This window comes from Exophiala aquamarina, assembly GCF_000709125.1.
Source record: "Exophiala aquamarina CBS 119918 chromosome Unknown aczIA-supercont1.16, whole genome shotgun sequence".
Taxonomy (NCBI): domain Eukaryota; kingdom Fungi; phylum Ascomycota; class Eurotiomycetes; order Chaetothyriales; family Herpotrichiellaceae; genus Exophiala; species Exophiala aquamarina.
In genome coordinates this window covers 600321-627985 of record NW_013550572.1, presented here as the reverse complement: position 1 = coordinate 627985, position 27665 = coordinate 600321, and the positions used below count along the sequence as shown (strand labels likewise).

At 51.4% G+C, this 27665-nt stretch overlaps 7 protein-coding genes across 7 annotated transcripts; 5 read left to right on the top strand and 2 right to left on the bottom strand.

Moving 5' to 3' along the window:
• Window positions 1–581: 581 nt before the first annotated feature.
• On the top strand, window positions 582–5249 carry A1O9_11271 (chromodomain-helicase-DNA-binding protein 1; the record flags this gene model as incomplete). Its single annotated transcript, XM_013399990.1, has 2 exons — window positions 582–5020; window positions 5072–5249. 2 exons carry the CDS (start codon window positions 582–584, stop codon window positions 5247–5249), a joined length of 4617 nt encoding a protein of 1538 aa, XP_013255444.1.
• A 1356-nt stretch (window positions 5250–6605) lies between these two features.
• A1O9_11270 (uncharacterized protein) lies at window positions 6606–8870 on the bottom strand (the record flags this gene model as incomplete). Its single annotated transcript, XM_013399989.1, has 1 exon — window positions 6606–8870. The coding sequence occupies one exon, from the start codon at window positions 8868–8870 to the stop codon at window positions 6606–6608; it is 2265 nt and encodes a 754-aa protein (XP_013255443.1).
• A 1070-nt stretch (window positions 8871–9940) lies between these two features.
• Window positions 9941–11629, top strand: A1O9_11269 (uncharacterized protein; the record flags this gene model as incomplete). Its single annotated transcript, XM_013399988.1, has 2 exons — window positions 9941–10133; window positions 10293–11629. The coding sequence occupies 2 exons, from the start codon at window positions 9941–9943 to the stop codon at window positions 11627–11629; spliced, it is 1530 nt and encodes a 509-aa protein (XP_013255442.1).
• A 2935-nt stretch (window positions 11630–14564) lies between these two features.
• On the top strand, window positions 14565–15312 carry A1O9_11268 (uncharacterized protein; the record flags this gene model as incomplete). Its single annotated transcript, XM_013399987.1, has 2 exons — window positions 14565–14796; window positions 14933–15312. 2 exons carry the CDS (start codon window positions 14565–14567, stop codon window positions 15310–15312), a joined length of 612 nt encoding a protein of 203 aa, XP_013255441.1.
• A 2666-nt stretch (window positions 15313–17978) lies between these two features.
• On the top strand, window positions 17979–19942 carry A1O9_11267 (POT family proton-dependent oligopeptide transporter; the record flags this gene model as incomplete). The annotated part of the gene is made up of 2 exons (XM_013399986.1): window positions 17979–18276; window positions 18333–19942. 2 exons carry the CDS (start codon window positions 17979–17981, stop codon window positions 19940–19942), a joined length of 1908 nt encoding a protein of 635 aa, XP_013255440.1.
• A 463-nt stretch (window positions 19943–20405) lies between these two features.
• On the bottom strand, window positions 20406–21803 carry A1O9_11266 (uncharacterized protein; the record flags this gene model as incomplete). The annotated part of the gene is made up of 1 exon (XM_013399985.1): window positions 20406–21803. The coding sequence occupies one exon, from the start codon at window positions 21801–21803 to the stop codon at window positions 20406–20408; it is 1398 nt and encodes a 465-aa protein (XP_013255439.1).
• Window positions 21804–23007: 1204 nt separating this feature from the next.
• Window positions 23008–24150, top strand: A1O9_11265 (uncharacterized protein; the record flags this gene model as incomplete). Its single annotated transcript, XM_013399984.1, has 1 exon — window positions 23008–24150. One exon carries the CDS (start codon window positions 23008–23010, stop codon window positions 24148–24150), a length of 1143 nt encoding a protein of 380 aa, XP_013255438.1.
• Window positions 24151–27665: the final 3515 nt, after the last annotated feature.

Below are 27665 nucleotides of genomic sequence, written 5' to 3'. Positions count from 1 at the left end.
CTACCCATACCCATACCAAAATACCCACCATCACACCCTTTGCTTCGAGACACAATCTTCCACCTCGAATCCCCTTGCCTCTTGCTACACGCCTTCCTCTGCCTTGGGTCAGAGGGCTCCAAAGCCGCTGATGGACTGTGAGTATTCTTCTCGCTCCCCGGACTTTGCTCGTTGTCTGCTGCTTCCTGCTTCCGCTTCTCACTTTCCGCGCCTCGGCCTGGCATCGCAAGCTCGACCAGACTCACTCAAGATCGCGATTCTTGATGCTGCTCACGCTCAACGCGAGTTGGGCATGCATGTATAGGCGCCGGTGATGCCTTGAAAATTCTGCTTGGGCCGTTCGACTACCCTGCCGGAACCAGAGTCCTGGATCCAGCCTCTCACATCATCCCATCTCGTCGCCATCCCAATTCATCTATTCCATCTGATATTCATTCTTTTCTATCTCAGCGGTCTATTCGGCGCCTCTGGCTACTTGTTACCGAGTCGCAAATTCTCTCTTTCTCTCAGTTTTGCCATGTCTCCCCTCTGCTCCAGTCCTGCTGCCACACCATGCTGACGATTGTCTCTTAGCCTCTGCCATGGTTGCCGAACCCTCACCATCATCCATGGTTGAGCCTGCTTCGTCTTTTGAGAGCCCTGTCGAGCCCTCCAACGACGCAATGTCTCCCCACGCGAATGGTAACAAATACTCCGATAGTGAGAGCGAGCTCTCGGACCCTGCCGAGCCTGTCGCTGCTGCAGCCTCGCCGCCTGGCATCGAACTCGACGATGACCATCACCGAAATCATGATCACGATCACGGTTCCAGCTCTTCCGAACAAGATGCTGAAGGTGATGCCGATTTTGAAATGGACATGTCCACCCAGCTCCCCGAAGCCAAGTCCGAGAATGAGGAGCACGAATCATCCTCCGACGAATCCATCAGGCCCGTCAAGAGAAAGACTCATCCTGTTGATGAAGACGATTACATTCGAAAAGACCCCGAGATGTACGGTTTGAGACGAAGTGGTCGCGCGCGACCTGTTACAAACCTTGCAGAATCTTCTGCAGAACAAGATTCCGATTCAGACATCGGCCCTCGCCCGCGCAAACGTCTCAGGGCTGGTCCCTCCCAACGTTCCTCCAACCAGCCTACTCCCATGGTCGAATCCCCTACCGACTCCGATGCCGATTCAGACACCTATGGTGGTCGGCGTGCAAAGATCTCTAAAAAGCAGCGTCGGCGCTTACTTCAGTCTGCCGAAAGCTTGACACCTGCACATGCTGAAATCCGTTTTTCTACTCGTAGGGCTGCCAAAGTGTCCACATATAATGAGGATGAAGACGAAGACGAGTTCGCAGAGGATGACCCTGACGTATTGACCCCTAACTACTGGGTGAATGGAATCGAAGATAATTCACCCGCGATCGACATCGTTCTCAACCACCGGCTGAAGGCGCATATCACCACCCCATCACATGTCAAAGACGACTATGAGTTCCTGATCAAATGGCAGCAGAAGGCATACTATCATGCTACATGGGAGACCATCGACTCCCTCGCTGGCGTCAAAAGTGTACGCCGCCTAGAGAACTACATCCGGAAGACCTTGATGGAAGACATCCGCATCCTGAACAATCCTGCCATTGCGCCCGAGGACAGAGAAAAGTGGATTCTTGACCGTGAGCAATATGTCGACACTCTTGACGACTACAAAAAGGTTGAACGGGTCATCGGCGACCGCCCGGGTGAGGAAGGCACCGAGTATTATGTCAAGTGGAAAGGTCTGTTCTATGACCAAGCCACCTGGGAACCTTCGAGTCTTGTGTCTCAGATCGCCCAAAATGAAATCGATCGCTACATCAATCGCCAGAGAGAGGAGTTCAAATCCAATGCCACCGAAAGCAGTTTTAATTCTCGTTCATCATTCCAACCTGTCCGTGAGCAGCCATCCTACATCCAGAATGGTACTCTTCGCGACTTCCAAATGACTGGATTGAACTTCCTCGCCTACAATTGGGTCAAAGGAAAGAACGTCGTCCTTGCCGATGAGATGGGTCTCGGCAAGACCGTTCAGACAGTCGCTTTTCTAACTTGGCTCAAGCACAACCGTGGCCAAGAAGGTCCCTTCCTTGTTACCGTCCCTCTTTCAACCATGCCAGCGTGGGCTGATACTTTCGACTTTTGGGCCCCCGACATCAATTATGTCGTCTACAATGGCAACCAGACCGCTCGCAATATCATCAAGGATTACGAGCTATTACCGGATGGTAGCCTGCGTCACCCTCGCTTTCACGTCCTCCTTACCACCTATGAATACGTGCTTCATGATGCTGCATTCTTGAGCCAGATCAAGTGGCAATTCATGGCTGTCGACGAGGCTCATCGCCTCAAGAACCGGGATTCTCAACTCTATGACAAGCTTCGAGAATTCAAGGCTCCTGCTCGCCTTTTGATCACTGGTACTCCTGTTCAGAATAACTTAGGTGAACTCTCTGCCCTGTTTGACTTCTTGAAGCCCGGTGTCGTCAATATCGATGAGAACATGGACTTGACCACTGAAGCTGCCAGTGCGAAAATTGCTCAGCTCACTGAAGACATCAAACCCTACATGCTGCGTCGGACCAAACAGAAAGTTGAGAAGGACTTACCACCAAAGACTGAGAAGATCATCCGCGTCGAGCTGTCAGATATCCAGTTGGAGTATTACAAGAATATTCTGACCAAGAACTACGCGGCTTTAAACCAGGGTGCAAAGGGTCAGAAGCAATCTCTTCTCAACATTATGATGGAACTCAAGAAAGCAAGCAATCACCCTTTCATGTTCCCAAGTGCTGAAGAGCGTCTTGTCCCCGATGGAGCTCGACGTGAGGAAGTCTTGCGTGCCTTAGTCACAAGCAGTGGCAAGATGATGTTGCTTGATCAACTTTTAACCAAGCTCAAGCGTGATGGCCATCGTGTACTCATTTTCAGTCAGATGGTCAGAATGCTAGACATTCTTGGAGACTACATGGATTATCGTGGTCATGCCTACCAGAGGTTGGATGGTACAATTGCTGCTGCCCCACGTCGCATTGCCATCGATCACTTCAACGCTCCAGATAGCTCTGATTTCTGCTTTCTACTCTCGACGCGTGCTGGTGGTCTTGGTATCAACCTCATGACAGCTGACACTGTTATCATCTTCGACTCTGATTGGAACCCGCAGGCCGATCTTCAGGCTATGGCACGTGCACACAGAATCGGGCAGGTCAAACCCGTGAGTGTCTATCGATTGGTGTCCAAGGAGACTGTCGAGGAAGAGATTCTGGAACGTGCAAGAAACAAACTGATGTTGGAGTTTCTCACCATTCAACGTGGAGTTACTGACAAGGAGACCCAAGCTCGACGAAATGCATTCGTTGGGGAGCCAGGCTCATCGAGCGAGATCCAAAGAATCCTGAAAAAGCGTGGTCAAAAGATGTTTGAGCAAACCGACAACCAGAAGAAGCTTGAAGAACTTGACCTTGATGCAATGTTGAACAATGCCGAGGACTACAAGGTTGAACAGCCCGACAATACTGACGCAGACGGAGGTGAAGAATTCCTGAAAAGCTTCGACTTCGTTGACGTCAAAGTCGATGAACTCTCCTGGGATGATATCATACCTAAAGAACAACTGGATGGTATCAAAGCAGAGGAACAACGCAAAGCCGAAGAGAAATACTTGGCAGAAGTCATCGAGCAGAACAAACCACGAGTACGCAATCAACACACCGAAGATCGCGAAGCTCGGAAAGCCAGACGACAGGAACAACGCCAGAAGGAGGTCGATTCTGAGAGCGAGTCCGACGAAGGCCCCAAATCTGATCCATCACGCCCCTTGAGTGAGAGAGAATATCGATACCTGATCAAGGGCCATCTTCGTTATGGCTCAATTGAAGATCGTCAAGAAGAGTTTCTGACTGAAGCTCGGCTCAAAGGAAGAGACCTGAACATTGTCAAGGCTGCCATGCAAGAGGTCTGGGACAAGTCAGAGGAATTGTTCAAGGAAGAGCAAGCCCGAATGGCAGATCTCGAGCGCAATTTGAACCGGCCTATCACGAAGAAAGACAAGAAGGCTGTGTTGTTTGAGCTTCATGGTGTGAAGCGTATCAATGCCGAAACCATCCTTGAGCGCCCAGGGGAGATGCGTTTGCTAAGAGAGGTAACCTCAAAGGACCCCGACTTCAAATCATTTCGTATTCCGGAGGCAACCAAAAATGCTGGATACAGTTGTCCTTGGGGTGCTAGAGAGGATGGTATGCTCTGTGTTGGTATCACACGCCATGGTTATGGTGCGTGGGAGAAGATTCGAGATGACCCCGATCTTGGGCTTATGGACAAATTCTTCTTGGAAGAGCACCGAGTGGACAAAAAGGCAGAACGCGAAAAGCAGGATGCCAAAAATGCCAAATCGCCAGGAGCGGTTCACCTTGTTCGACGGGCGGATTACCTTCTCTCGGTTTTGAAGAGTACGTCTGGTGATGACCCTGTCGCAAAAAGAGCGGTTGAGAATCACCATCGGAACAACAAGAAGTTGGACAAGGCTCGTCACACTGACTCACCAGCGTCAGGATCCGCGCGTAAAGCACACCGCGAATCTGATAAACACAGACGGCCTGTCAGTCAACCACACAGGGATAGTTCCGAAAGATACGGGACGCCCAAATCAGAAGTGCGCCACACTCACAAGGAGCGGGAAAGTGAGGTCAGGGATCACAGAGATCGCAAGCATCGTGATCATGATGGATCCCATCACCGACATGGCAGCGATATCCGCCGGAGTGAGGGTGCCACGAACGGCAATGCCGTTGAAGTTGATCCATTGATGGTGATGCTTTTCAAACCTGTCAGGGAAAGCTTGAAGAAGATCAAGGCTACAACCAAAAGTGTCATTCCGGATGGACAGCTACGAGCAAATGAGTTGCGAGCTCTACTCAAACAAATCGGTAACTTTATCACTGATCAAGTTGCGGATCTTGATGACAATCACGAATCGGTTGAAAAGCGTTTCTGGTAAGTGACGAGAAGTTTCCTTCTCCATCTGGAGCTAACATGAAAAAACAGGGACTACGCGGCGACATACTGGCCCAACAAAGGCATCAGAGGATCTGAGCTTCAGAATATTCATGGCAAAATTGTGGCTTCGGACAAGAAACTCGCGGGCGAAGGCTCACCAAACGACGACTCCAGCAATGTTGATGGCCGAGCCAATGGATCTTATCGCACCTCTCCTCCTCATTAGATCTGGGAGGTAGCTCACCAACAGCTGTACGACGCCAATCAGTGCCAGCTTGCAAAAGAAAATTTCACGTTTTAGGTGTATGTGCGTGGCGATTATTCATTCATTACTGTTTTACATTTAGAGATGATACACAGGCATATTCTTCGCCACAAAAAGAAGATATTATCCTTGCATTCGACATGGTCTGTAAGCCTAGCTGGCTGAAGACCACCGCAACAACGACTACATATGAACATTTAGCGACCATTATGCATTTCAAAGGAGAAAATGGGAGATGAATCACAACATTGGGCACTTGGAGCTGGGAAGGGAACCCTGCTTCCTTTGTTTGGCACTCCTGCTCAGTGTCTGGGCCACTTCAGACCGGATTCCTCCAACCGGCAATGGCGTACTGGGGTACCTGGAGGGCTTGGGGGATAATACGAGCGATATCGGAGTCTAGCCAGGTCAGACTCTGGAACGGTCGGGTTGGAAACAAAAAGCTTGGGTGTCTTTCTTCCCCAGGCGGTATGATGAGCCACTTAAGCGAATGGAGTCACGGCAGGTTCAGGGAACTTCGCAATCGGGTTCAACGTCTTTTTTTCATATATTGTTCTTCAACAGCATTATTATGGCGGTGGAGATGGGCTGATTTGTGGGCACCCTGAGGTATGAGCAGCTGAACAGTGGAAGGAAGTTCATGGAAGTTGGAGTTCGGAGATGAGAATTGGCTTGGATCGCGTTGGAGCTTTCTACCGTTGAGAAGATCGTAGCCGAGCAAATCATGCACTCGAGAACAGGCGGGTAGCTCGGCTGCGTTGATTGATTGATATGTCGATACTAACGGGGAAAAAGGACAGCATTGTTGAGCAGGAGAGACAGAGTGAGAGCAAAAAGGCAAAAGTAGTAGGACTGTTAATTCGTTCAACCAAGCGCGATGCATGTATCTTGAGTGCTCACTGCCTGAGTATTGGAACGGCAGACGCGGCACAGAGCTCAGCTTCCTGGGCTGAAGATGCTCGTAGTGCAGTACATACATATCGTGCTACTACCTGGGTAGCTAAGGTAATTACTACGAGCTCCGTAAAACATCTGGTTTGGCTCGAAGCTCAGTGCATCCATCTTTGGAGGCTTACAGCGTATGTGTTTGTATGTGATCGCTCACCATCCACGCTATGTAGTTCAGTAGTCAGCGACCTCTTCCTTCCAGCGCCTGAATGTCCGGAATATTCTTTAGTTGGAATCCAACGATGCAATTCGACACATGAGTCAGACGCCAATGCTAACGCCGGATGCAAACACCAATCCTAGGGTGGCACCAAGGATGCTGGCTAGCTACCCCAGGTACATATGGAGTCAAAACAACCGCCTCAAGAATCAAGCCTTCAACCTTCTCTCCTCACAGGAGCCACAGACAGGCTTCTCCTCCATCTTCCGAGTGATGCCCTTCCGCTTCTCCTTGTCCGTGGGCTCGATCTGGATATTGCGGACGAAGAAGCGCCCTTCTTCGCCGAAGCCGCCTCCACATTCGAAGCAGTTGAAGCATTGCTCGTGGTACTTGCCGCCTAGGGCCTCGACGGTCAACTCATCAAGGATCTGGTTTCTGCACCGTCGACAGCGTGCGGAGGTGCGCCTGGTGTGGCAGCGCACACAGTACGCGTAGTTGTCACGCTCAACGAAGGGTGTGTTCGAATCGAACGGGTCACCGCACTCGGCACAGAAGAAATGACCGACGTGCCACTCCGCCCCGGCCGCGACAATCACTTCCCCTTCAATGGGCGTCTTGCAGGAACGGCACCGTGGAGAGAAAAACTCATGGTAATCCAGGTGGCAATAGAACCTTAGGGCGTCGTTGCATCCTTCAACTGAGTCAGGATCAATACCCTCGTTCTGAAGTCGTTCCACTCGCTTGTTATCCGGCTCCGGATAGAAAGACACACATTCCAAGGGCGTTGAGCAGTGGTAGCAGCTGAAACATTCCGGGTGGAATCTAGCCTTGGGGCTTGAACTGGCAGAACCTGATGCGGTGACAATGCGTCCTGATATCGGAAGAGTGCAACTTGAGCAGGATACTGTGGGCATTGCGCCTCGATTCAACCACGGGATACGAGTTGACGGTGTTTTGTGGGGTTGCGAAGGAACCGGTACAGTTGCTGAATGTCTAGGCAATGGTCTGGGAGAGTGGTTGATTTCGCCTGGTAAGTTGATGCTGGGAAGTGGTGTTGGAGGTGTACCTCTATCTGCTTCGACGTTGATCGTTGGAATGCCGGGACCGCCTTCTGAGATGCTGATCGTCGGCACAGCTGAGCCGGACACAGTCACCATTGGGACCGGTACTCCTGACTGTGACGTTGATTCTGGCTTAGGAAGATTGATAGTTGGCACCGTGGGAGCCGACACAGTGACTTCAGGCATCTTAGGTAGTGGTCTTGGTAGTGGTCTGTCACCGGAAGAAGCTATAGAAGGAGACTCCGTCATTTTGATGACTGCGCGATCCAGGTCTTGACTAGTTCGTGGAGAATCGGTGGGAGGTTTCCACGTTTTGTCGAAGCTTACGATAGGACGGCCGGGTCGATCACTGACAGCAGTAGGGGTTGGCAAATTGGGACTTCTGTCCTTTCGCTTCATACTAGTAGCTGCTCGAATATCTTCGCTCCTGATCTCTAATGAAGTCGTGGATTTAGGAGTGTCCACTTCATGGATGGGTTCGGCGGATGCCGTGGGTGGAGGCGTGTTGAAAGTATACTCGGCATTGTTTGACCGAATTCTTGGGTTTCTGTGCATCTCAAACATGTCATACTTCCTGGGATCTTGGATAAGCGCAGGCTCGGTTTTCTCTGGTGCCTTTTTTCTCAGCCAGGGTAGCGTATTTGTGGATTTGAGCCTCAGGGGCAAATCTGCCTGAGGCGTCTTGACTGGAGCTTCGATGACGGGCTCTTTCTGGAGGGGTTCTTCATAGATCTGGTCCTGTGCAGAAGGGAAGGAGACCTTTCTTGAACCACTAGCCTGGCGCTGACCGCTACTCCGTCTCCTTCCCTTCTTCAAGTCTGGGTTGACGTAGGGCGCAGTCTTCTCCTCTTCAGCGGCCTTTGGGTTGCGATGTTTCCAGACCAAATCTGCAGCCTCGTCCTGAGCAGCAGAGTAGATCCTCTGTTCCTCATCCTTTTGATCGATAGTTTCCAATGCCTGCCTAAGACTTTGAGCTTCCTCCTTCTCTAGTTGGCGGGCTGTAGATTCGAGATAGTCTTCATCCAAAGATGTATGGGGTAGTTGCACAATTGCGGTTGGGGATACTTTCCTGCCGAGGACAACGGGCCGCTCCCCAGTTGATGAGGGTTGAGCAAGTGGCCGGCCTTTGGTCGTGGTCGAGGTGAAGGAGACAGATTTTGGCATTGGTGGTGGGGCTTGTCCAGGGGCGAATGGTTGATCTTCAGAATCTTCGCTACGGCTGGAAACCGTTGGAGCCGAGTCAGATCGGGTCAGATTAAATTGAGAGGACAAGGATGCATGATGTCGAGAGGCAAAGGGTGGGGGACGTGAGCCAGTAGGTCTAGCAGGACGACTGTTGCGGAGTCTCTCAAGATAAGAGGCTGAAAAGACGTGTGAGTACTTTGACCCGAAGGGAGGGCTTCGCGGTGGCATTCTTGCGTGCTTAACGACAACTTACATTTCTGTTCATCGGTCATGAATGTAGGTTGAGGAGGAGAGACCTTTCTCCCTCCCAAGCTTGATCTCTTGTGGAACATGTTGGGAGATGTTGCAGTTGCAATCGAAACGGGTGTTCACTGCATATGCACCCCGGTGAGGTGCGTTCGGTCGATATTCCAAGAATGTGTTGGAAAAGTCTGGGATCAGATCATGGGTAGAGATCTAGGATAGGAAATCTCGCTCTTGTTAGCAGTCCTGTATGATCGATGCTCAGTGTGCTGGCTGTGCTGATCGTGTGCTACTCGTGTGTACTCCTAATGGAGAAGCGCAGGCAGATACAATCAGGGAACTTTTTTGTTTTGGTGGTTGTGGTTGCGGGGCAACCACACTGCTTACGTCAGAGTTAGCAAGAGCGACCCCAATTGCGCATCTTCCTCCACTTGGACTCGGTGACGCCATCACGATGTTCATCGCTAATCGATATTTCTGAAACAATAACGTCTGAGATTCTCAGGGACCGTATGACTGACTCAACTCCCTAGAGAGCCACATCCTTGTGATGCTGTCCTTGCGAGCCAAAAGATCTGGAACGAGTCATTCGCAGATTAGTTTGGTCAAGGACGTCCTTCAAACCGCGGGCGAATGCCATCCGCCAACAGCTACTGCGCCCCTCTTCGGCAACACGGCAACTCGGGCTTCCAAAGGACATGTCCGCCGCTGGTCAATACTCGTTTTTGTACCTGAAGACCATCGGGCAGCGTACAGGGACAGCGTTCGCTAGGATCTTCTCCACAGATTCCACCCAACGGCATCGTCATCTCCATGACTCAATGACCAATTCAGTGCTACCTCGTACCTCCGCAGCCGCCCTTGGTATGTACGATCACCACGCACATGGAGTTCCCTCGGCTTTCTGCCCTTTGGTTATGTAGGATTAGGAAGAAAAAAGGGCGAGTCATCATTCTCCCTCTTTGACATAGCTTTCAGAGAAGACATCACTCACCGTCGTCTTCGTCGTCCATCCGTTCACATTCGTTTTGGAAGCATTGAGACACGCATGCCAGATGACCGACAATATCCCCATTAGCCCAGTGACTTCACGCGCTCGTCCCAATCAGCAAGATGCCTCTTCCGAAAAGAGTGATGAAGTCGACCTCGAGCGTCGACCGTCATCGGACTCATTCCCAAAGATAGAAGATACTCCTCCAGATGGTGGCTACGGTTGGGTTTGTGTTGCCTGCAATGCTTTCATCAATGGTGAGTCATGAATTTTGTGATTATGTTTTCCATAACTTCGATCGAAGCCTCTGCGATCCCGAATGATAGATCTGGAGAGATCTGAGATCCGCAAAATAGCACACCTCTACCGATTGGTGCCAATGTTGAAATATCAACTGACTGGATGCTTTACATCAGCTCACACGTGGGGTGTCAACTCTTCGTATGGCGTGTTCCTGGCCTACTATCTAAACCACAATTACTTTCCCGATACATCTCCTCTCGCCTACGCTTTTGTTGGTGGACTGTCAATTTCCCAGGCGATGTTGGTCGCTCCACTAGCAACTCATGTCATTCATCTCTATGGCACCCGAGTCTGTCTTCATGTGGGCGTCTTCTTTGAAACCCTGTCTCTCGTAGGGGCGAGTTTCGCCAAAGAAAAGTATCAAATTATTCTAAGTCAAGGGTTGTGTTTCGGCTGGGGCATGGGTTTTTTATTTGTGGGCTCTGTCAGCATCATCCCTCAATGGTTCACCAAGAAGCGGAGTCTCGCGAATTCAATCTCTGCAGCTGGTTCCGGCGCAGGTGGGTTGTTGTATTCACTAGCTACTCAAGCCATGATCAACAACTTGGGCCTTCCGTGGGCATTTCGAATCCTGGCTATCTGTACCTTCGCCGTCAACCTGACAGCTTCAAATCTTGTGCGTGATCGCAACAAGCAGACAGGAGCACGCCACAGAGCGTTCGATTGGAAGCTGCTGCGGCGCCCTGAGTTTCTACTCATCCAGGGCTGGTCATGTTTCAGCATGTTTGGATATGTTATCCTCCTGTTCTCTCTTCCCGCTTACGGCCGGGCAATTGGCCTTAGTGCCGACCAAGGCAGTGTGCTAGGAGCAGTTCTCAACGCTGGACAAATGCTTGGCCGTCCGCTCATCGGGTTGAGCTCGGACCGATGGGGACGACTGAATCTGGCGACCTCCCTTACATTTCTGTGTGGGATTTTCTGCCTGGCATTCTGGATACCGGCAGAAACGATCTCGGCTCCGATGGGCTTACTATGTTTCTTCGCTGTTGTGGGCGGTGCTGTGGCTGGAACGTTCTGGACGACAATCGCACCGGTTGGAGTGGAACTCATTGGAATCCGCGATTTACCAGCTGGACTGAGCTGGACTTGGGTGCTGATGGTTCCACCGACAACGACTGCCGAGGCGATTGCCCTTGAGCTGCGTCGTAGGAATGTCAATAGCTGGATTTACCTACCGCCTCAACTTTTCACCGCCTTCATGTACATCGCCGGCGGGCTGTGTCTCTGGGTGGCGCGGGGTTGGAAAGTAGGCGAGATCGAGGTGAATACTCGGAAGATGAGGGAGGGGCGAAGACGTCAAGAGAGTATCATGCTTGCAGACCGGAGTTCCATGGCTGGACAGAGTAATCTCGCGGACGAGGGTGAGCATGAAGGTAATGATTCGCAGCCCTACCAGATTTGGAACCCAGGGAACATGCTGAGGAACATGTTTGTCTGGAAAGTGGTATAGGCATCTGACCGCATTTTCGCGACTGTATATAGAAGCATAACGATTGAGTGGGACATGTTAGAACTCGAATGAGAAGTCTGTCCGGCCCAGTTGTACACACACGTGTAGCGAGTTTCCCAAAAGATCGGCGTTTACGACTTCCGTCTCAGCCGGGTCACGGATTCAAAAGCCTCCCGTGGCCCCGAGGAGATTCAGAAGAGGTAGCTTGGGCGTTTCGACCCATTCCCAAAAATGTGATGAGTTGCGAGTGGAGAAGTTCCGGGACAGTCGTCGTGGTGAGGTATCAAGAGAGAAATCCGTTTAGCGATAATGTAGCGAACATATTAAATTATTACGGCACCATTGTGTGGATGCCTGATGCGGATACAGCCTCCCGTGGCCCCGAGGAGATTCAGAAGAGGTAGCTTAGGCGTTTCGACCCATTCCCAAAAATGTGATGAGTTGCGAGTGGAGAAGTTCCGGGACAGTCGTCGTGGTGAGGTATCAAGAGAGAATTCCGTTCAGCGACAATGTAGCGAACATATTAAATTATCACGGCACCATTGTGTGGATGCCTGATGCGGACACAGGCTCCCTGCCGACTCGTCGGGAGCGGCTGTCCGGCGGACCTCGGAGTGATTCCTGCGCTGCTTATTACGGGAAGCACAGCCTTGTGTAGGAGTCAACTGGGATCGTCATTGGATTCATGTAATTAGTGAAGTGGCTTTCCCTCAGAGTTGGTCTGAGTCAGACTGAGCGAAGTCGGTCCCGGGGGGGGGGGGGGGGGGGTGAGGAGATTCCCTGAACCCTGATCGCGAGAAGGCGATGTGCAGCGACGAGATGATGCAAGCGAGGATAGGGTTGGTGGTCTGACGAGTGCTATTCGGTCAGTGCCTATGATGCAGGATTGATGTCTCTGTTGGAGACGAGTCTCGACTTCGAGATACGAGAAATCAATTCTAGGCCAATAGCGGCGTTTCCCCTGAGACTCATGGTTCTGGGTGACAATCAATGTCGCTGACAGCTGGAAACAATCTCCCCAACCCCATACAGAAATCTCCTACGTGGTGGAGGTCTTTGTGTAAGTGGCAGGCACGTGAGTCCACGGGACTTGAACTTGACCCATTGTGCGGTGGGTGCTGAGGGTGGGTGCCGGGTAGGATTCGAGTGCGTCAGTCACTTTAGTAAAATGACAATCAAATGGTAATGAATGACAGAAGAAGGGTGTTTGACGGACGTCATGACACTAGCAGGCTTTAGAGGCTTGGTGTAGCGCTAGAGATCAGAGGCTTAGCGCTACATAGATTAATTCACACCAAATATTACTAGTAAAGTCCTCTAATATCGATGTCTTTCGAGTAGTGCATCACATGACCAGGCTTAAGCAGGGCCTATATGTGGACTAAAGGCTGTTATCTCAGGACAAAGAACGGACTTCTTGGCGCCTAAACAAATGACAAGCATGTCACGTCCTGTCTGTCACACGAAACCTAGTGACAGGGCAGGGTGCCCCTTGGCGTTCGATTGTTCGTTCCATCAGTGCCCCACGCCTTGACCACCTATTGCCCTATGCTCCCCGAGTGACTTGCGCCTAGAACCAACTGCTGAGGGCGCCTCGGCTACTGTGCGGCGAGGCCTCCATCCATTATATCCAGTCAGGTCTGGTGCGGCCTATTTGGGTCATGCTCAATATGGCGGCGCAAGCGAGTCAAGGTCCAAGGACTTCGGGAACCAGGGCGCCAAGGTCGCAAGGTCCCAAGCCCAACCTAAGGACAGGCCCAAAGCTTGATTAGCTACTCTGCACGAGTGCTGCTGCTTGTCCTATAGGCTATACTCCGTAGCTAAATGCGGATCACCCCATGATCCATCGTGCTTCGATGAACAAGGAAGCGATCTGAGACATGGATTGTTGGCTACCGCCCTACTCGCAACTTCTCAGATCATGCGAGACGCTACTGTCTCGCTACCATGTCCTGTATTGGGCATACAGAGTCGCGACGACAAGGTTAAACTTTCAAGTGACCAGCAATTGGGACGTTGTTTAAGGTTGAACAAGATTCTCGTATTCCCGTTTAGGCTCGCGACCAAAATGGTGGTGATGGCCTGAATGTAGGCCCCGGCCGGCGCACTCGGTGTTCCTCGAGGCAAAGAGGATCAGAATGAATCCACAGTGTCATCAGTGCATACAGTACACAGACGCACACACGCACACACTCTCTCAACCGAGCAAACCGGGGCACATTCTGCCACTGGCACCGCAGGCTAGGAATCGGAATCCTTTCAATTGCAATATCAGGCCATCGCCTTGAGCCTGGCTCCGCCGACTCGGACGCGGACAGGGGAGACTGACAGTGCCAAATCAGGGTCAGGAGGAGTCGTGACGGGATACCGCGTCCATATTCGCACATACGCTTACCAGACTACATATTCATGGCCACATCCTGACAGCTGCTCTGTGCTTACAGCCGCTCTGTGCTTGAGTTCTGAACCTGACTTTTGCAAATAAGAACCCATTGACGTGTGTCCTGAGTCCCTGACTCACCCTGCCACCATTGACCCAGGCCACGACAGCTGCTTCGTAACCGAGACAGCAAAAGTTAGAACTGTGCTAAGCTTAGCTACGCGGCAAAGCACCATTTCGTCATCCATAGCCTATCAGCGACCTCTGTTGCCACCGATCCGCAGACCCGCGATACCGAGTCGCCTAGTACCTAGTACCCAGTACCTGTTATCGGTTCCTGTTACTACAGTACACCGGCAGTGCCCTGTCGCGCCGTCTATCAAAAGGCTGGTGAGGAGAAATCGGTCAAATACTACAACATGGCAGCGTACCTCCTCGGCTTTGTCTTGTAAGTTTTTCCCTATTTCTATACCACCACTTCTTGTCCTATTTCTCCCACGACTCGCCACCTCATTCACACTGCTACGCACGGACAACCACAAACCTCCATCAACCATGTACAAGAAACTGATCCATCTCCTCCTCAGTACGGGACTATCGTCCACCAATGAGCCCGTCGACGATGGCTTCTTCAATGAGCCATCAACACTAAGGGTTCAGCTGACTGCCAGTAAAGCTGCTGCAGCGTCGACGGGGGCGGTGGGAGCGGACAAGGATAACAGTCCCGAGAGTGCAGTCTCCACCAGCACCAAGACCACCTACCAAGTCATTGCGCAAGGCATGCCGGGTGTAACAGTCCACTATGCGGCTACCAGCGCTTGAGTTGGCCGTCACCCGCCGTACTCGATTTTTCACTGCTGCATTCCGCCACCGAGAAATAATGCATCATGCACGGGCTGGCCACAGCCCACCGACACATTCAGGTTCGACCGGAGCGGTGAAGCAATTCTCAGACACGCAGCACACCTTCAAGCCAGCCGCCATCATCCCACGCCCATCATGGTGGAAGTCCTCGAGGTTTCGTTGTTGGGACGCCGCGCAATGGGCTGAGCTGGTGGATGACGTCTTCCCCGGGCGATGTGCCCTGATTGGATTGGGGGCCGCCGGCCGTGGGCCCATATTGGAACCACACGCATACGTAACACACCCAGACGCGACCAGCATGTCTGCCGATTTCGACCCTCTTTCTCGAAAAGACTTCGGTATACAGTGCATCGCTGCTCGTGCCTGGTTCAACAGAAACTTACAGACAGAACTCGATCGCACTGGCCATGACAATATTATGAGCACACGACGCAGATGAGTATCGATGGTATAAACACTCGATAGAATTTACAACCAAAGCAAGGCCTGCAGACGGCCTTGCACACAATAATACATCCAGGAGGATTACGTTGAGCCCACGCATCCGGGGTCGCTGCGTCGTCTTGGTTTCTGTGGCGTACTTCTGGACTGGCGACTTCTCTCGTGGATTCCTCGATCCTGTGAGGGAGGACGTTACTTTTAGTAGAGCAACAAGTTGGAATGGGAGAAAACACCATCTTTAATAGCAAAGCCCGCCATTGCTTGCTCTGAACGATTCGGAAGCTAAGAGATGGGATCCTTCCTCTTCTCCCACACTCATTGCTCTCCAAAACGTAAAAGAGCTTCAAGGTTTTTGAATTCTACTCGTGAAGACTAATTTCGATCCGATGCATGCCACAACTCGCCTGGATTTCCATACTCGCAGAACCGAGCCCCCTCCCGATTGACCACGCTTGGGAAGCCAGTGAACTATTGTCCCATCTAGAAATGAGGGCGATACGAGCTGTCGGCGACCTGAGGCCTCATTGATCTTGCATCGAACGGATATGGCTGGGGCCTGCCAGGCATCAGCTGCAGCTTCAGAGCTCAGGAGAAGCTGAGAAGATCCGGCGTCTTCATTCGCAAAGTTCAAAACGGCAAGAGGGTCAAACCTTTCTAGGAGCTCTTCTCGTGTAAGATCTTGGAGCCGCTCGTATGGTTGTAGCGTTCTGACGTCGACGGAAGTGCTAGTGTAAGAACAGCACTTGGACTTTTGTCCGACGCAACTTCCAATTTCAACCATCGAGGGCTGCATTGCCTCATACTGTATGTACCCTGTATGTACCCTGTATGTACCCTGTATGTACCCTGTATGTACCCTGTATGTACCCTGTATGTCCCCTAGTTTTATGGCATCCGTCGTCGTGGTGTAGCGGGCCGAGGGTCGAGGGGCTCCTCCACGATGCCAGCGGCGCGTGAGTCCACTGCGGTCTACTCCACCACGAAGTCTAATTGTATGGTTAATCAACATTCGTTCTGTGGAATTGTGTAAAGCACATCAAACAACGCCCGAATACTGGCTCGGGGGGTATTATTAGCATCACAATCTTAGCAAACCTGCGCATGAAGTTCCGATGTCAATCCGTACACCGTGATCGAGATCGCTGCACGTAGATTTTTGTGCAACGTCGCCCCGATGCATATCTCGTTGACCTATGCAGTTGGTTAGGTGGCATGCATGATCGGAAGGAATGGGAAAGAATGAAATGTTCTCCCGCTATCAATATGCATGAAATCCAACGTCTCGGATAATTGGTTTCGGCCATCCATCCGTAACTGGGTCGCGCTTGCATGGACTTTGTCAAAACTTGAGAGGATATCACCGCATGCGTCCGATCGTCCCAGAGAAGTGACGGCAAGTGAACAATGTACGTCTAACCCTGCAAGTCCCAACAGTCGAGAAACAAATGCATCATTATCATCACAAGTGGATAGCCTTGCCTTACTCCACAACCATCCTCTCCCCGTCAAACGAGAGTGAGAACATGTAAATCCACACCAGCTTGGAGCCGACGGCTAAGAACGGAAAGAAGTGGTAAATGTGAATCCGTATGTACTGGATATCCTTGACGAAGCAACTATTGATAAGTTCGCTGAAGATAGCCTTCTATTCCTCTCAGAGTGACCTTCTCAACACGCAAGTACGAGTGCGTGCAATAGGCTTCTGCAACTGTCATGTCAAGGAGCATTCAGAGGCAATTCACGGGGTTGTATTTCCAAGGGTCCCCTAATTCTCCGTGGTTATTGGAATGAGCAATTCTTCTGTCATGAGAATCACCACCTTCTTCCTCTAGGCGTCGGATTTAGACGGCGACCGGGCACCTCCGAGGAGTATACCTACCTTCTCCATCAAGATAGGCCGAAAGGCGTGCAGCATCCCTCCTGGACGAGTTCTTTCTGTAGGTAGTGTTGTTCCTTCTAGGCAGCTTTAGAACCTCACCTCATTGCTCCGGTGGCTCTCTAACCTGGATCCCGGTCCGAGACCCTGCGTTCTAGTGGTCGGTATACGTGCTAGCACGACGGCTATCCACGATGACAAGTTCTAGAAGGTCCATGTGATGGACACCATGCATAGCTTATCGTTTGGCCGAGGGACTTTTATCGTAGGCAATACACTCAATATGTTGGCAGAGGATCTTGAATGGCATAATCCTGCACGAACGAGGTGCAGAAAGGGTGAAAGAAGCTCGACTGGAAGGTGCTTATCACACTATCAAGAAGTAACGTTGCTTTCCCACCATCCAATGGTGAGCCCGCGATTTTCGACTAAGCCGACGCACCCGCGATTAGTGTGGCTTGGCATTGCCTTATCTGGAACTGGGCGTGAAAGCCAAGAGATCTAGTGGCGTGAAAGACAGCACCAAACGACCCAAAAGGACTCAAAACGACCCTGGTAGAGGAATACAGGCGCCTTCACTGGTTGATCCTGCACAACACCCTGCCCAGGATTCCAACCTGCTCGGACATGATGTGCTTTATGGTAAAGTGGCACATAATCCCTTCGATGCAACGCTACCTGCCGATCGATAGCATGCTGAGCTTTCCGTTAGGAAGGATATATTCCCGTGGGACCACCTCTCCTCTCAGTAGAGCCGAAGCCAAGGGGTGCACTCATAGTTCAACGAAATGTCTTCTGGTGTTGCGCCCGTCGAGGCAGCAGAGGCTCCCAAAGCTTATGTCCTTCCTGCAGAGAAAGATGTTATCGGCGAGAAGCAAGGCCTTGATCTGAAAGCATCCGCCCAAGCCTCTGATTCGGATGAGCCAGCCGACGATATCCTCGTCGGGCCCAATGGAGAGCAGTATCCGACCAAGGAAGAGCTGCAGACTCTGAGACGGACTCATGGACATGTTCCCATGATCCTCTACAGCATCGCGTTTGTTGAACTCTGCGAAAGGTTTGCCTATTATGGAACTACCCAAGTCTGTGAGTCTGCTGAGTACCTGCTATCCGGAGAAAGCGTGCGTCCTGATCCCTGGCAGTCAACAACTATATCAACTGGCCTTTGCCTCCAGGCTCCAAAACCGGTGAAGCAGGTACGGACGGACAAGCTGGTGCGCTTGGTAAAGGCACACAGGCTGCAACTGCATTGATTTTATTCAACTCTTTCTGGTCTTATATCATGCCAATGCTGGGAGGATATGTCGCCGATACATACTGGGGCCGTTACAAGACCATCAATTTCGCCATCATCATTGCCACTCTCGGTCATATCATCATTGTCATTTCTGCCGTTCCAGGAGTCATTGAAAAGTCCAATACCGCCTTAGGAGTCTTCTGTCTGGGATTGATCTTTTTCGGCATCGGCGTGGGTTTCTTCAAATGCAACATCTCTCCCCTCATTGCCGAGCAATATGAATCCATGTATCCACGGGCAACGATCTTTGTCGAGAAGTCGGGGGAGAGAGTGATCCACGACCCTGGTTTGACCATCTCCCGGATCTACATGCGGTACTACTTCTTCATCAATGTCGGCGCTCTGGCAGGCCAAATATCCATGGTGTATGCTGAGAAGTATGTAGGCTTCTGGCTGTCCTTCCTCTTGCCGACCGTGTTGTTCTTATTCACACCGATTGTCATGATCTGGTGCCGGAACAAGTACGTCAGGCGACCACCAACTGGTGATGTCTTATACAAGGCAGTCCGCTTGATCGGTTTTGCCATGAGGGGCCACTGGACTTTCAACCTCAAGGCCTTGGTCGCTCGACTTAAAAGCGATGAGCTGTGGGAGAGAGCCAAGCCATCTCGTGTGGCCAATAAACCAAAATTCATGACCTTCGATGACGCTTGGGTCGATGAGGTCCGCAGAGGTCTCTCGGCATGTGGTGTCTTTGTCTTCCTGCCTATGTACTGGCTTGTGTACAATCAGATGACGAACAATCTGGTCACCCAAGCCGGCACGATGAAACTAGACGGAGTACCAAATGATGTGGTGAACAACCTTGATCCGTTTGCCCTCTTGATATTCATTCCTATCCTCGACAAGCTCGTCTATCCAGCCATGGCCAAACGCGGTTGGCGCTTCACACCCATCAAGAGGATCACTGCAGGATTTGCATTCGGATGCGTCTCCATGGTCATTTCCGCCATTATCCAGCATTTCATCTATGTCAAATCACCCTGTGGCAACCACGCCACTGACGGCGACTGCATTGCTGAACTCGGCCCACCAGATCTCTCGGTTTGGATCCAGACACCGGCCTATGTGATCATCGCACTGTCCGAGATTTTCGCCAACATCACCAGTCTGGAATACGCCTTCACCAAGGCGCCCAAGAACATGCGCTCGTTCGTCACCGGCCTGTACTGGTTCACCAACGCATTCTCCAGCGCCATCGGCCAAGCGTTTGTGCCTCTCTCCAAGGACCCCTTGTTCACCTGGTTGTACACGTCGATTGCGTGCATTAGTTTTGTGGGCATGGTCGCCTTCTGGTTCACGTTCCGTGAGTTGGACAAGGCTGAAGACGAGCTCAACGCCCTGCCTGAAAGTACGTACCAGGGAAGAAAGGGAAGCATAGTTGACGTCGAGGCTCTCCAAGCAAGGCAAATCGAGCAGGACAAGATCAGAAAGGCTCAGGGTTTGAAGAAGTGAGGGAAACCCAGAAGGCAAACCCCGATAATTGAGAACGAGAAGGAGGCTCGCAGCTACCCTGTGCATGGCAGCAGTCAGCTGTAGCTAGACACCTCTTGTTGATGATATGAGAACTCGGCAACTGGCCGTGGCCGAGGTCAACATCAACCAGCACAGTCAACACGGAAGAGCTAGTTGATCAATAATATTCGTGCCATCATCGTGCGCCACGGCGAAACCGAACAGGGAAACTTATTTGATTCTTTGCGGCCGGAGTATTTAGATATGGTCAGTCTGCCTTTTAGGATAGCAAAACAATGGTGGTTCTGTGTACTTCCATCTCACCTCGTCCCCAGCCGCGCGTATAGTTGGCAAAGTCTGAAACTACCGAGCGCGAAGTCAACAGTACCGCTTGTGGGGATGCTGAGGAGGGCTGAATCTGCCTCTACCCAACATTTCCCGTTCTCCTAGTCCCCCTCTCCTTTCAAGACTTGAGCACGATACTGGTCGGCTTACAGAGTTCGGTTGGAAAATAGCAGAACGGGCCGACTGGACCATGCTCTTCGTGATCGCACTGCGACCACAAACCATACACACCTCCAGATCGGACACCGCCGGGCTGGATGCCTTCCAGCTGCCACTGGTCTTGGCCGGCATAGCTGATGATGAAGCGCCATCTGGCCTCCCGGCCACTGGGGACAAGGCAGACGCTGCCGCGGACCCCAATCATGGGGCGGTTGAGACCAGTGCTGGCTCTAGAACGACCTGAGAAGAACAGCTGTGGCAGGTGCGTGGACATTGGGAGGTCCGTGCGGAGGCGCTGATCGGACGAGATCGACTGGTCATACTTGAGTTCGAGTCTCATTAGGTCGCCGCAAGCTTCGTCTTCGTGGTCCAGTGTTGGGCGTTCGCCGTCGGGGAATTCCAGCGCGTTGAAAGCGAAGAGGTCGGCATAGTCCAGGAAGGAGTATGTGCCCAGCCAAGGACCTGTGATACGTGCCCAATCTTCGGGTGTTGTAGGATCTACCAGAGTGCGATGGGGGATTGAATAGCAGAATCCTTGGGGCAGGTTCAAATGGCCATCGACGCAGAATTCGAAATTCCGCCCGATGACCGAGCAGATGGCTTCGAGCAAAAACCAGTCGATGTGACCGGAACCGTCACGTTTGAAGGGTCCATATTCGTTGTCTGGGCCGGTGAGATGCCAGTTGTAGACCTTCCGTCGGGCGAATCCTCGGGCTTCGTGTGCGATGCGCTCTCGGATCGTAATGCCATAAAGAACGTGAAGCCGAGCGGCGGTTTCTGGACGACAATTCTCATATTGTGCTGTAGCAGCCATCGAGCGTGTAACCCGCATCCTCTCGTCGCTGCATGGTTTTATCTTTCCATTCACCCTGGACTCGTGAATAAGAACTTCGATACCAGGCCGAAAAGAGTAGTCCACGTCAGCGAGAATCTTCAAATTGAGAGATGAATCTCGGTCATCAATGGAGGGTAATATGCCCCGTTTGACGTCACTTGGGGATGGAGAGAACTTCGCGGTATCAATGATGCTGAGCATAGCCTCAATTTCGTCCTCTACGCCATCATTTCCATTCTGGAGGGTTTGAAGTGTGCGCAGAGCTACGAGCCTCGACTTTAAATGCCGATACCAATCCCATTCTTGCTCAGCCACCGATGAATCCTGGTCTCGGGGTAAGGCCCAAGCATCAGAGGGATCGTCAAACAAGTGCAAGAATACGGCTTTCCATAGAAGCTGATTTCGCGGACTGGCGAAGTCAGCAGCTTCCTTGCATGTCCGTCCAAAACGAACGACAGAGCGGGCATCGAGGCACGCCAAGATGTGACTGAGAATCTCCTGAGGCAGTTCCAGAATCGACATATTTGATACAGCAGAGAGCGTCATTGTGGGTGATTGGAAGCGATTGATAAAGCGTGATATTTGAATGATGGAGAAGTTGATGGTGGAAAAGGAACTCAATTGCTAGTTAAGGTAGGTGTAGGTACTTAGGCATTTTGATGAGTGTCATGTACCCGTACAATTTTGGAATAGAAAGGAGGGACGTTGTTGCAGGATTGTCCACGGCTCGCCTATGTCCCTTCACAGAGCGTTTAGTGCCCGATCTTCACGCGAAGAGTGGTGTACAATACGAGCAAGGAAGTGGCCGTGGGCAAGCCACCTAACGGGGGCCGAGTGGGCTCTACTGCCCTTCGAGTGCGATCCAAGGCTGGCAGAGCTTAGAAGCCAGGACCTCGGCAGCTTGGAGCATGCCAGCTTCAGGCCTGTCTGGTTAAGCGCCCGCCGCCATTGACGGCGTGGTTGCGGGGAGCGCTTGGCCTGCTGTTCTAGAGGGAGCATTGCTGCCACCAAGCGGAACAAGACTGGAAAAGAGGACCGTGTACAATACAAATATTAGGATTCAGGAGCAACGTTCTGACTTTATCTACCTACGACTACGAGGAACGTTGTCAGCATTAACTGTGGTTCTCCGTCTAATATGGCTGGAAGGGTAGGAATTCCACTGGGCATAATAAATCAAGGCCTGACGCCGAACAACCGCTAATAGCGGGCATGGCTGCCTGAGCTTCCAGGGAGCGGATTTAAGTAAGCGGGTGAGATTCCCCTTCCAGCCCCCCATTTGAGAGGAATGAAGTACCGAGTACCGAGCAGCGACGACCCTTTGGTGCGACCGCGACTGCCAGTGGCACACCACACAACTGGCACCGCACCACCGCCTTCTAATTTAGCAGCCAACTAGGCAAGTCAGGGAGGAGCAGAGTCTGGCTCGCTCCTTCCTTCTTGGCCTTTGCCTTGCTTGCGCCGCCCACCACCTCCACCACCAATTAACCGCCAGCACAGCCTCACGGTGTCCTCATCGTCGTCGTTGACCAAAATAGCAATGCCTCATTTACACGGCGATTGTGATTCATATATAAGAAGATGCCGACAGTATCGAAGCAGGTCGTGAACTCCTCTGCTTACTGCACTGCGCTATTCGTCCAATCCCCTTCTAAGTCCCCCCTCCATCTGTCCACCAATTCTAACTGCAACTTCATCCACTTGCCCTAAGCTTCAACCTGCAACCATGCCGAGTCTAAAGGAGTTGCTCAAGAAGAAGGACAAGATCGATAGCACCGGTCCTCAGCCGCCGCATATGGTACATGCCAACGACTTTACCTTTGTCCGGACGGACACCCATACCGAAGAGTACATCAAACCCCCTGCCTTTGGCGAGGACCATCAATCTTCAAGGGAGGGACCAAGAAGCCCTTCTGGGTCGAGGAAGTCGTTCAGTCCCTTTCGCAAGAGTGTGAGCCCCGTCGCATCCGACTCTTCGTCACCTGAAAATGAGAGAAAAGAAGGACGCAGAAGGCTCTCACACAGGCTGCATTTAAATAAGGATCGTTCTGAGAGCACCAGCTCGGTCAATCTGCCCTCAGATTTGCCATCCATTGACGATGCCTATCACGAGTCGGGCGACCGTCAGGACAAGGAGGCCAGATGGGAACAACGTGCGACCATCCTTGCGAGCAAGAGCCCCATCATTGGTGCATTACCACCCACCAGTGACATGGAAAGTCTGAGTATTGGAGCACCTCCATCGCCTCGGCCTCGCAGCGTCAATGATCCTGAAGGTGATGTCGATATCCAAGAAGCCATCCGTTTACACGAGACAGGCGAATTGGAGAGCGCCACCAGAATGTTTCGCGTCCTAGCACTACAAGGGAACGTCCTCTCCCAGGTCCTGTATGGCCTGTCTCTGCGGCATGGCTGGGGTTGTCAGCCTGACCACAAGGAGGCAGTCACTTATCTCTCTGCCGCAGCATCAAACTCTGCCACCATCGAGTCTGATGCTTTGAAGGCTGGAATGAAAAAGGGCGGTGCTGCCAAAGGGGAGCTGGTCCTCGCCATCTTCGAATTGGCAAATTGCTTTAGAAATGGTTGGGGAGTGCCTGTCGACAAAGTCGCAGCTCGGCAATACTACGAAACCGCCGCGAATCTAGGAGACACGGATGCCATGAATGAAGCAGCTTGGTGCTACCTAGAAGGGTTTGGGGGTAAGAAGGACAAGGTAAGTCTCGATTTCTCGCTTCTCTTTGCTCTACCGTTCATCAGCGATCTTCACTTCCATTCAATCCGGGAAACGACGCGACATGTGCTTTGGTGTCATATATCACGCTCCTCGATCACCGACGCCCGGTTCCATCCGCCCCAAGCCAACACGTGATTCATCTTTGCAGCGCGTCGTGGTATTGTGTTGAGCCTCATCATCCCCATTTACGAGCTCGTCAATTGGATCAGGTCAAGCAAAGGCGACCGCATACATGCTTTCCAAGCCGCAGACCTGACGGTGACAATATGGGATAATCCGACCAGTTCGGCCAAACACGGCCCCCAAATACAATCAATACGCCCAATACAGTTACCTCTCTGTCGCCGCATCACTTTGGGCAGCAATGCATGCAGCAATCCCTCAAGGCCATCCGCCAGTCAACGGCTGCGATTCAGGCTCGCGTTCATTGTACCTTGCATTAGTCCCCAAGAGTCTCACCCCACCATTCCACGAATCAATTTCATTGTTTTTTGGCCCAACTCGGAGAAATATGAATCTGTCACTGACATTATCGCTCACTTTAATTATAGTTTAAAGCGGCACAGCTCCTCAGATTGGCGGAAAAGAATGGTGCGAAGACCTTGGGGAATACCTGGTAAGTTGTTCCAAAATTAATCCCACACCCATTTTGCCCTACACGAGCTTCCGAGTCCACTTCTTCTGCATAACCTTTGGATCCCTGGAGATCGAGATCGACCGTTTGCGTGGGGCGTCAATTCCAAAACATGCGGCGTCCAGTCTTGGAATCTATTTGGACTTGGGTCTTTTTCACCATTGTCTCGTTATTCCCGGGCATGTTTTCCACTCAATCGGGTCGAAAATAAGGACGGTGTCCTGGAATCTCAATGCCAAGGACTGCCTGATTGGGTCTTGGGGCCCTAGGGTCAGCGACGACCGCTCATGCGACCACGCTCCACCGCCCTCTTCCACTACCACCCAGACCACCTGATGACCATGCCCATGACCTCGCCACAGGACAAAGGTTGTCCTAGCTGCTTACGGCTCTGCTATTGTTGTGACCGATTACCAAAATCGTGGTGGCTGGGAAGAAACCCGCCTACTCGTCTTCCAAAATTTACCTTGAGAGCATTATTCCTTCCGAGACAGGCGCAAGGTGAACTCGATTCGAATTGGATGTAGCATTTTCTCTCTTCAGGCCTTGTTCCAATGTTTCATCCAAAGGTCGCTCTAATCCCCGATTACACTTATCTAAACGGGTTCTGTTTGAGTTTGTTCCAGAATAGCGCTGACGATTATGCCTTTGTCTTCTGTGTCAAAAACAGGATCTGGAAGGAAAAATATGACCCACCGAAGTGAATGAAGGGGAGCGACCAGATTTCGGTCAAGAGTCATCAAACCGACCGGGTCGTAGGCTAGGACCTGTACCCGAGTTTCTCCCCGCCTACATTCACAGGTAGCAATTTGAGGGCAAGACTCGAGTAGCGTTGCGCAAAGGAAAAAACCTTGAAATCCAGAATATGCTATAACATGAAATGATTATGACACGGGAGTACCTAAGTACCAGCCACTGCAACCATCGACCAAACTTCCGAATCCCCAGACCTACACATCACTCCTCCCTATGAAACGACCCATTCAACACCAGCAGACGACCAGGACACTCCCCTCCTTGGAGGGCGAAACTATCTCCGAGAACTCCGCCGACATTCTGAAACAAATCACAACTGACGCCATAAATACTATTGTTTCTTCTCTTCTATTTACTGTTCCCTGCTTTCCGCCCCTCAGTGAGGATGAACAAATAAAGAGAAATCTTGACCGCGTTTCGGAAGCTTCTGATTCATGAATCAACAAGTTTTTGTTCGTCCTTAGTGTTTGAAAATCCGGTTTCTTCCTTGTCGTAGGGCCTATTTTAGAGATCCGCACCAAGAAATCTGCAGCCTAAGGAAAATAGTCGGTGAGGAACGGGAAGAGAGGAGGCCCCATCTACCCTGATAGGGTGGGCCGGCAGAAGACATGCAAGGCATCTCTGTCCAAACTCCAGAGTGGGGAGTCCACGATTTCCGTGTCATTATTGGTTCAGTATTACTATCATTAATTCTGGAGTCAATTGCAATTGCGACGCGACCGAACGCGACCACCGCCCTTCACCATCATCGTCACCGCCAGTAAGGCCAATCGCCACCCGGGAGGTGTACGGGTACGAGTACGTTCCCTCTCCCAGCAGCAACACGGCCCGCGGGTGACGATGTGACGATGTGACGACGCGACCATGGGACCATGGCCGCCTGCTGGCTGGTTACCGCGGTCCCTCCCTTCGCTCCCTTCCTCCCCTCCCCTGGGTCGCAGACGGCCGGCGAGAACTGGGCGGTTGGGACCTGCATGAGGCAGGGGGGACGCTGAGCCTCAGTGCGCAGTTCCGCTTCCATGACGACAGGCAACCGGGGGGGGCCCCATGACCTGACCTGATCGGATCAGAAATGGTTGAGCATGCTGGTGCAAAAATGTCCAAGGGAGACATATCATATTAAGATAACCCTAAAATCAAACACCCATGTATGGCCTTCTTCCTGGTTACCATTGATGCGAGCTCGGTCTTCTGTGGAACCCTCGTGTATACATGTGGTAAAACCCGCGCGTCTCATCACAGCGACCAGGAAGACTTGTGAATAAAACAGGGATGAGGTAAGGTTGGATCCTAGCGATATGGTGACCCCTCTCGGCTCTCTCTTTCGATCACCTCTGGACCCGTTGAGCCACCAGTTGGATCTGATACCAGATCCATTGGGGGATATTTGATTCGAGCCGCCAATTACTGTACGGCACTGCCCCCTTTTTACCGACCGGATACTCGTATCCTAATGCCACATCCAACATCTACCCACTTTACGGTTCTTAGTCCATGATCAATGCCCACTCCGGTCGTGGATCTCCTATCAGACCATATTCTCATGTTCCCTTCGTTCGTTCACTCGCTGCACTTCCATTTCCATTTCCAGTTCCAGTTGCAGTTGCAGTTCCATCCCTAGTCATATCATATTCCCTTCGTAACAAAAACTATCGATCGCTAGAAAGAGTCGGGGAAGTTGTAATAGTAGAATAGTCATCCAGTCGTCTCTTTTGGTTGGGTCGTGAGAATCTGCAAAATCGTGCGTAACGCAGGCTGAGTTCGAATCATTTCATATTTGGCAATGTGGTTTGCGCTTTCTGTATCTTTCTGTACTTTCATTCAAAACTGTACGTCAAAAAGGTTTTCATGCAATCATGCATCATGTCATCTTGGGTGCATAATTCACCCAGTTCCATTCAAATTGACCCCCTTGTTCTCATCTCCGTCGCTATGTCCGTCACCCAAAAAAAAGCATATGGTCCCTCATCGCTTCTCTGAACAAACCAGCGCTCATCTACCAACTTTGAATTCCCGTATGCTAAGGAAAGTAAACATAATTTTGGCCGTTAATAGTGTCATGACATCATCCCAGAAGTTCAAAATCGCGGGGACAAGATAAGAAATCGTGCTCTGAAGCTTGTGATCTTTTGGCGTTGTGATTTTGGTCAAGGCTGCTGCCTTCCCAAACATGATTTGTGCAAAACACGGAAACAAAAATGCTCCATACAAAATAGATAAATTCAAGAGAATGTCAACAAGCCATCGGCTATGCAGCGTG